Source organism: Sprattus sprattus, assembly GCF_963457725.1.
Source record: "Sprattus sprattus genome assembly, chromosome: 1".
In the NCBI taxonomy this organism is placed as follows: domain Eukaryota; kingdom Metazoa; phylum Chordata; class Actinopteri; order Clupeiformes; family Clupeidae; genus Sprattus; species Sprattus sprattus.
The window spans coordinates 30,038,373-30,048,372 of record NC_137920.1 but is presented as its reverse complement, the minus strand read 5'-3'; the positions used below and the strand labels follow the sequence as shown (position 1 = coordinate 30,048,372).

General features: G+C 46.7%; 1 protein-coding gene across 4 annotated transcripts in view; it reads left to right on the top strand.

Moving 5' to 3' along the window:
• sh3pxd2aa (SH3 and PX domains 2Aa) overlaps positions 1–10,000 on the top strand; it is a 117,357-nt gene that overhangs the window by 14,954 nt on the left and 92,403 nt on the right. For all 4 annotated transcript variants that reach the window (XM_080847256.1, XM_080847255.1, XM_080847254.1 and 1 more), the window contains exon 2: positions 391–471. In XM_080847256.1, coding sequence (XP_080703382.1) covers positions 404–471 — 68 coding nt within the window. In that variant the 5' untranslated portion in view covers positions 391–403. The remainder of the gene's footprint in view (positions 1–390; positions 472–10,000) is intronic.

Sequence of the window (10,000 nt, the reverse complement as noted above, 5' to 3'; positions counted from 1 at the left end):
ATGCTCAATGCGTGTCGAACTTTGATGATGTCATGGGGTTGTCCCGAGGTCGTGGTTGGTGTTTCTCAGTGTGGCCTATAGGGGAGTGAGCCCGCTGTGGCCATGTGACCTTTGAACTGACAGTGAATGATTGACTAGACTGGGGGGCCTGGAGCAACTCAGCCAAACCTTGGCAGCCTTATTGTTTTGGTGTCATATCTGTCCATCATTAGAGTGTGTGTGTGTGTGCGTGTGTGTGTGCATGTCTGTACATGAGTGAGGATTTTTAGGGAGGATTTGAGTCTGTTGGTTGGTCTGAATCTTGTATGCGTTTTAAATAGTATCATAATATGAATGTGTCAAGAGCACTAACCTTTCTTTCTCTCTCTCTCTCTCTCTCTCTCATTGCAGGTGTATCTGATCAATGTTACCTACTCTGACACCACCTCTCACGTCGTCTACAGAAGATACAGCAAATTCTTTGACCTTCAGGTAAGTCCCCTCCAATTTCACATTCCAATCCCCCCCATTCACTCCTATACCTGATACAGCATGTGACCTTCAATAGACTCAATAGCATACAGGAAGTTTCTTACTAAAACTAAGTGCATTCCAAAAAAGTGCATCTTACTACCCGAATGTACCTAGTGTAAGACTAAGTGCATACTAAAAAGTGCATCTTACTACCCAATGTACTCAGTGTAAAACTAAGTGCATGCTAAGTACTTGGGTCCGATATATAGTATTCCATGTGTGTTTGAGGAGCTGCAGTTATACACGGGAAGGAAAGTGTTTGCAATCGTCCCGTCTTTTTTCTAAGCATAGTGTTTAGTCATTTGATTCAGAGCTCGTGGGCGTGAAGTTCTGCTTCATTGCCGATGACTCAAGGGCTGTCAGTCAGATGCAAGCTGTCACTCTGAAGTGATGATCACTCACACACACACACACACACACACACACACACACACACACACACACACACACACACACACACACACACACACACACATAAACACACACACATAAACACACACACATAAACACATGCCCTTTACACATGCCAATCATGATGCATTGTTGCACATGTTGACATGGATGCTCACACTCACACAAATACAGCATACAGTACACACACACACACACACATACACTTACTCATACACAGTCTCACAAACACAAGTATGCACACAAGCACACATACAAACACACCACTTACTCATATACCATCTTATATGAAAACACACACACACACACACACACACACACACACACACACACACACACACACAAACACACACACCCCTTCCATTCACATTCACACACTCACTCAAGTTATCTAATCTCATATACACACACACACACACACACACACACACACACACACACCCCTTCCATTCACATTCACACACTCACTCAAGTTATCCAATCTCATACATACACACACACACACACACACTCTCACACACACACACACACACACACCCCTTCCATTCACATTCACACACTCACTCAAGTCATCCAATCTCACACACACACACATACACTCACTGACTCCGACAACATTTCACAAACACACATGCTCTCACACAGTCATGGCCACTCTCTCCATCTCTGTCCCCCCTCTCAGGACCACTGAGTTTAACAGGCTGTTTTATGGCTCCCTCCCGGCCAGTGGAAGTCCCGGCCTTAATGTAGCATGTGATATAGGGGACAGTGCTGGGTCCTAGCGCCTACCTCTTTCCCCCTGCTGTTTTATGAGTGGGCCTCTCCTTTTTCTTTGTGGACGTCATTTTTCACGAGCCCCCTGCTGACAGCTCTTTCATGGTAAAGATGTCAGCCGCCCCCTCAGTCACCTCTTATCACGAGCACAGGCACACGCGCGCTTGCACACATGCACACACACACATGCAAACACAGTGTACAATGCTTGCACATGTGCAGACCGACACACACACACACACACACACACACACAACCACGACCACAGACCGACCCACACACACACACACACACACACACACACACACACACACACACTACCACATACACACACACACACACACACACACACACACACACACAACCACACACATACTCCAGTTTCAGTTCTCTGTTGCATGTTTGTACTGGAGCGGTGCAGCAGAGAGGGAGAGCCCAGCCCAGGCCAGGCCAGCCCAGCAGAGCCCCTCTGCATGGGAGTGAAGGGACTGTACAGTGCTCTGATAATAGACATGGATCCATGTTTGCAGTCTGTGTTTGCTTAGGTGTGTCCAAACTAGGACGCCAAGGGTGTATATGCTTTAGAGATTGGAAAGTTTGTGTGTGTGTGTGTGTGTGTGTGTGTGTGTGTGTGTGTGTGTGTGTGTGTGTGTGTGAGTGTGTGTGGGTGTATGAACCCAGATGTTGTTCAATTTTGGTTATTTTTTTTATGCACTAGAAGGTGTATGTGTTTAGGTGCGACTTAATAAGTGAGTAAGTGTGTGTCAGACTGAGAGGTTTGTGGGGTCTCCCAGTCAATCTGGTGCCAGTTGTGTAAACGGCAGTGAGAGGGAGAGAGAAAGATGGAGAGAGAGAAAAAGGGAGAGAGAGAAAGGGAGAGAGAAAGGGAGAGAGATAAAGAGAGAGAGAAATATAGAGAGAAATATATATAGAGAGAGTGAGAGTGAGAGTGAGAGTGAGAGTGAGAGTGAGAGAGAGAGAGAGAGAGAGGGGGAGAGGGATAAAATGAGAGAGGGAGAGAGAAAGAGAGAGAGAGGGAGAGGGATAGAATAAGAGAGGGAGAGTACCCAGCATCATATCAATGGGGCCTAGTGTGCACACAGGAAATGATCAGTGGACGAAGCCCAGGCCTGAAAGCTCCCATTGATAAGCCACGAGGCCTGCATATGAGGGCCTCCTCAGTGGGGTCGCTCCTTCTCCTCTCAGACGATTCCCCCGACTTCCACCCCCCTCCAACCTGGAAGAAAGGCGAGGGCTGAAATAAAAACAAACATGGCCTCCAGTGGACATGTCTGTCTTTGTGAGGGGCTGCTGTCGATAGTTGTCACTCCGCTGTTTCATCCGAACCCATGAGTGTCGAATGCTAACGCTAACAGCTTGTCAAGGCTAATTACCCCCACAAGGCTCGTTGCTATTCGCACAGGAACAAAACCGGCCTGTGTGCTCAAGCAACAAGAGTTCTATTCTTATAACGACCCTCTTGGGGGCGAAAGTCTGTTTTGTGTCACAAAGAATCTTTCGTCTATTGATCGAGTGCCCCAGTGAAGGCCTGCAGTGTCCCCAAAAAGCTGAATAAAAGTCTTAGTTTGCCCCCTCGTGCTACACCTGGGGATACAGGGTAGTGTTATTGATTTCGTCAGAGCCAGGGGTAGGTTTTGTTTATCTACCATTTTACCTCTTAAAAAGCCCAAATGTATATCAAAGCTTCTCAAATATTAAGAACAGTAGTAGTAATAATAATGTCTTATAATAATAATAATTGTAATAGTATATAGCTTATAGTTTCATAACAGTGTTTTGCTTACCGGGATCTGTCCATCTGTCTCCTCCCTCTTCAGCATGTTGCTTGGCTTAGAGAGAGATCCCTGTCTCCGTGATGCTTCACAGATGGTAGAACTACAGTCCTTCCCTAATGATCCGTGGACAGTGTAAAACAAAGCCCAACTGGCCCTGCCAACAGCAGAATCTGGAACTTTGATTTGATTTCTTGTCTTGTTGTTCTTTTTGGTTGTTGTTGTTGTTTTGAAGCCAAAGCACTGCTCTGTTCCATAAGATTTTAGTTTTGTTTGTGTCTAACAGACTGACATGAGACTGCCTGGAGAGAACACTCACCGCTAAAACCTCCAGACTTTTGTTACACCCCTCGATCCTCGAACTCGATAAGCTTCTGAAAAGGCCCAAAAGACTGTCAGTATTGTCTTTCCAGGGTGTGCTTATTGACTGAAGAATGTCTTCCAGAAGGTTTACACAGGGCGATCCCAGCTGCTTTGCGGAGACAGGTTGCTTCTGCTATCTCTGGCAGGAGTGGAGAGATTTAGTTTGGCTTCTCTAAACACTTGTGACTGCCATAGGTTCTGTCATTCCCTTTTTTGTAACGTGTGAGGAGATTTGGCCAAAAACATCGGAACTCTTCCTTAACCTCCATTAAGGGCGATGGGGGAAGCAAATAATGGCAACGGCAGGTGTGCCGTCTTCGTAGCGTGTCTAATTAAAATCATGTTTGCCTACAAAGTGATAATGAAAGCTGCTTTAGACCGTTAAGTTAATAGCAGAAGATGAGTAGTCACCAAAAGATGTCACCAAAAAAATGCCACAATAAAAATGCCATCCAAGCCTTGTGAGTGGAGAGTTGCCGTGTTTAAAATTCATGAAATTCATGAAACATTCATGTTGGAATGTCAATTTGATTTGCGCTCGACTGGCGCGGGGCAATTAAATTGTGTTTTGGAACGGCTGGGGGTATTTTGAGGAAATAAAACCAATGGATTCAGAGGCTTTTGCTGCTAACTAATCTTGTAGAGTCTGCACACAATGCAAATTAGGTCACTTTAAAGTCTTCCAAGTTCTTTCTCTCCGAGTGCCTTCTCTGGGATTCTCCAACTGCCTGTGGTATATCCTGTGATGTTATGCATGTCTACCTGAGGATTTTAGGTCATCTTCAGGAATCCCTGTGGATATTATTCTCAGTGTTTTGATCCGCAGGCATTTATCTGCTGGACAAATGATTGGGTGCTGTGACTAAAGAATTAGTATTTATTTTATAAAAAAACATCCACACTTCTCTGTTGAAGAGAAATGGTGTGTTATGAGTTGGAGGTTTTAGGATGCACCCCCAGCCATAACTGAGAGTTTCTCTTAATCCTATCAGAGAGAGAGAGAGAGAGAGAGAGATGAGAGAAAGATGAGACAGAGAGAGAGAGAGAGAGATATGAGAGAGAAAGAGAGAGAGAGGGAGAGATATGAGAGAGTTTGAATGATGTGCGATGTAGGATGGTCCAATGATGAAAGGGATGGTATAAATGTAACCCAGCTATAGAACATGAGAGGCAGTCTGTTATAAATAGTTGTGACGATCTTTGTGATAACGCACCACAGCGGAGGTTCTATTTCTTGAATTATATGGTTATACAAAGTAAAGCAAGACAACACAAAATGTAGTTTAAAATATGTGTTTTTATATTGATGTTTTTCCCCCCACTTGATACGGTTATTCCACCACAAGTGCTCTGTTACCGTTTGAGAAAGACAAAAATGCTGCTAGCATGTACGCTAGGTAGTTAGAATAACAACACAGGTACAGATGTGTTGGCATTAGGACACTGTAAGGCTAAAACAAGTGGTTGTAAAAGGTCTAACTAACTGAAATATTTCATGAAAATGGAAATTGTCCAACATACTGAACTACAGTTGGCAGCATTTCCAAAGATCCCTGCCTGAAGTGTCTGATGGCTGTGCAGTATTACAGGCCAACATTTTAATGAAAACCTTGGTGGTGTTAAAGTCCCTGTTATTAGCGTCTGCGATAAATTGATGCTGAAATTCTTCACAGAGGAGGCAGCTAGCTGCGAATTCAATTTGCCGCCCACAGGTAAGATCCCGAACTGAGGGAGTGAAAATTAGTAAATTACACTGAACCATGATGATCCCACTGTGGGAAGCCATTTTGAGAAGTTCACCTGAAATGTATTAACATCCTGTGAAGACCTATCTGTTGCAACCTATTAGTCACAGTCATTAAATATGAAGTGGCTTATATGAAGTGTGAGTGTGCTCCCTAAACTCCCATGGTATACCACATCTCTCTCTCTCTCTGTTTTTCTCCCTCTTTCTCTTTCTCTCATTTAAGTTAAATAAGATGCCTCATTTATTTTGGTGGATGCTAGTTTGAGCAGATTTATCCAGACCAATGTCCTTTCGGTAGGTCAGCTCTCTGTGTGTGTGTGTGTGTGTGTGTGTGTAATTACAGTCCAGTGTACTTCTGCGGGATGTCTGATTTGTGCATCTGCGTGTCCTTACAATGGCGGAGCGAGAGGCACTTTTATTTTTAAACTTTTTGTGGTGTAGCAGCGGCATTGTCCCAACGCAAGGGAGCCGTGACTCCTGCCTGGGTCCGACATCTTTTTCTCGTCCTCCTTTTCTTTCTCTCCTTCATCGCTCTCTCCCTCTCTCTATCCTTTCTCTGCTTTTTCTCCCTCCCTCTCTCTCTATCCCTTCCCCCTTCCAATATTCATTCATCTCTGCACGACACATGCTTCCTCCTCCCCATGGGGTCTGCAGTAGAATATCTAACCTATCTTATAATACATATATTATACGTGTCTATATTATAACACATATATTATATGTGTCTATATTGTATATACATGACGCATGGGGCTATTATTTGGAAATAATCTCAGTTTATAGACTTAAGAAGGCCAGAATAGTGATTCTATTTAGTTTTATAGTTTTATTATCTCTTGTTGGCCCAACCTCCTGCTGCTGTTTGAAAGGCTGCTGCCTGCTTTATGCTGCGGTCTGGGTAATCACAGCCAAGCTTTACAAACAAGGAGGGTCACCTGATCTGCCGTTTCAGCATGGAGGCCACATGGGCGCTGGCTCGGGGGCTTGCCTGTGTGACCTAGACGTGTTTGTCTAGACGTCCGCAAAAGCAAAGGCTGGCATGCCATGTCTCCTTCTCTCGTTCCCTTGTTTTCTCTCTCCTTCTCTCTCTCTCTCTCTCTCTCTCTCTCTATGTCTGTCTATTTCTCTATCTATCTCACTCGTTCCCTCGTTCCTTTGTTTTCACTCTCTTTCTCTCGGTCTCTCTTTCTGTCTGCTCTGTGGAAAAGAAGCACATCAGCGTTTTTCTCCCCGTGCTCCATGGCATTCCTGCGCAGGCTATGGACTCCTCGGAGCCGCAGCGCCGGCGCACGCAGCATAAGGAGGGCCATTGTGCAGCCTGCTGGCCGCGCACACAGGGGCGCAGGATAAAGGCCTGCTTGACGAGCAGCGTGAGGGGGCCCTCGGACATTCGGGCGGCTGCACGGACACCTACGCGGCGGGGCCGAGGACCCGGAGACACACAGGCTGGGCCCTTGTCCAGCCACACAATCGGCCTCTTCTCTTCTCAGGCAAATCCTCGGCCCATGCAGGGAAGAGTATTACTGCCCTCCCCCGTAACAACCCCCCCTGCCCACCCCTGCTCCACTCTGCTCTGCTACCCTCGACTAGGGTGAAATTGAGTGGGGGAGGGAATTTTATGGGGGGGGGGGTTTAGGAGTAGAGGGGTGGCTAAATTTAGCCAGGCTGCCCCTAGCACAGTGCCAGGAGTCACAGTGAAAGGTTTCCACTGAGGGTGTCAGTAGCAGGCCTACCGTTTGGCTGGCATCTGTGGACTGGTATGCTTTTTGACCCCTGGTTTTTTTTTTTCTGGGAGAGGGGTACGGTTAAGGGAGGCAGAGAGCCTTCAGAGAGAGCCATTGCTTTCTTCTCTGGCCAAGGGCTCTGATGCGTATGGGGGTGAACAATACTGCCCACTACCCCCCCTTCCCCCTCCCCCCTCCCCCCTCCCCTCCCCTTCTTTTTCAGGATCGGGGACACTGTAAGTCAGCTGTGACATCTGTGTGTCTGTGTGTGTGTGTGTGTGTGTGTCTGTATGTGTGTGTGTATGCGTGTGCGTGCATGCGTCTGTATGTGTTCAGTATGCTTTATATAGACGTTGAAAGATTAACTGCTTTCAAGACGTAATGTAAAGGAAGAGGAAACATTATACATGTTACACACCCGTGTATGTGTGTGTGTGTATGCATGTGTACATTCATGTATGTAAACACACACACACACTCGTTTCCCCTGCCCACGCCTCATGTCTGTCACCTCTCTCTTTCATCTGTTCTCCCACACTAACTTTTTGATGGCCTTAGATTCACAGTGAAAGTTGTTGATGAATTGGATTTTGGAGATTTATTTTTGTGTCACCCAAGGTCACAGTGTGGCGTTTTTGACACGAGTAGGGTGTTTGTTTATTCATCAGCTAGTGCTCGCTGTCTCCCCCTCCTGCAGCTATCTCGCCTATTGTAGTTAAGGTCACTGGGAGCCCGGAGCCTATGAATGAGTAACCACTTTGTAAACACAAGAAACTTGGTTCCCACAATGCCTCACAAACATCTCTCCCTCTCTCTTTCTCTCTCTCTGTCTGTGTGTCTGTGTCTGTGTGTGTGTGTGTGTGTGTGTGTGTGTGTGTGTGTGTGTGTGTGTGTGAGCGAGTTTCGACTAAACAAGGCCACAGGTCTGATGTGCCTCGTGGGCAAACTGGGCCTGAATTCGCCCACGTGTCTGCATGCCTGGGTACCACTTGCCACGCATCATAAAAGCACACACACACACACACACACACACACACACACACACACACACACACACACACACACACACACACACACACACACAGAACTCTTATCCTCATCTGCCTCTGCGTTTATGCCATTATTAGAACAAATTAGCACTGTGCTTTTTCCAGGCTGGAGTTTCCTCTCAGCTGCCTGGCCGGAAGTGTTTGGCTGTAGTGTCCACATCAATTCCCCCTTCAGTCTGAGGCCCGGCACCCTTCTTTCTCCCTCCCTCTCTTTCTCTCTCTCTCTTTCTCTCTCTCTCTCTCTCTCTCCCTCCTTCTCCCCCCCTCTCTCTCTCCCCCTTTCTGTCTCTCTCTCTTTCTCTCCCTCTCTCTCCCTCCTTCTCTCTCTCTCTCTCTCTCTCTTCCTCTCTCTCCTTCTCTCTGTCTCTCTCTGTCTCTATCTCTTTTTATCTCTCACCCTCTCTCCCTCCTTTCTGTCTCTATCTCTTTCAATCCCTCTCTCTCTCCCTCCTTCTCTCTCTCTCCCTTTCCCTCTCTCTATCTGTGGACACCGTCCCAGAGGAGAGCACTGGAGCGTAACGTAGGGGAATGCTGCTGCTGCCAACTTCGCTTTTGAAGTAGCTCATAAGCATGACTCTGCTCTCCAGTGTGGTGTGTGGGATGGATCTGTGTGTGTGTGTGTGTGTGTGTGTGTGTGTTCGTGTGTGTGTGTGTGTGTTAAGGAACTTAAGGAACACATCTGTCTTTGTACACCCCCCCCCCCCCTCTCTACCAACTAATCCACTCTAAACTCATGTCCGCACATGGTTTAGCTTATGAAGGCATAAACCGAGACTGTACTTCAGTTCAGCCCACTCTATTTTTTCCCTTCTTTCCTACTGAGATGCCACAGGTAGTCATAGGACATTAATGTCTATGGTAGCGTCACCAGACAGGGGGAAAGAGCGAGTGAGCGGGCGAGCGCGGTGTGGGGTCCAACTGTCTGTGTGTTTCCAATGTCGTCGCCTCAATCGGGCTGTTGAGGCTTGGGCGGTTTAGACACACACACACACACACACACACACACACACACACACACACACACACACACACACACACACACACACACACACACACACACACACACACACACACACACACAGACAGACACACACACAGCAAAGGACACTTTTCTTGGTAAGGTCATTGGGTTTAGTGCCATGGTGTGGCCTGGTGTGGTGCGGCTGTGGCTTTGGGTCTTTTCGGCTCCTGGTCGCCTGGGTGGAAACTGGGATGACCCATTGGGAGCTTATGCCGGGAGTTTCCACAGGGATTTACAGTGGGAATTTTTGTGTTGGGGTTTTGAGGGGGGTGCAGTGTCATGTGTTCTTAAGCTGTGTTGGGGGTTATCTTTGGGGCTTTGCATCGCAGCGTTGGTCATTGTGTGTTTAGTAAGTGTGTTTTAGAGTAGTCTTCCGAAGTACTTTATGCTGCTTGTGTCTGTTTCAGAGCTGCCTAAGGACGTTGGATTGAATGTGAGGGGGTTAATTGTCTTGTCCTGTTGCGCTCTAGCCTATGGTGTGGCATGAGGGGATGAACACCAGGGCTTAATGTGTCTTTAACTTTAACAATTAAATTCAGTTTTGTTTATTTATGTTCAGAAACACACACACACACACACACACCCACACACACACCCACACACAC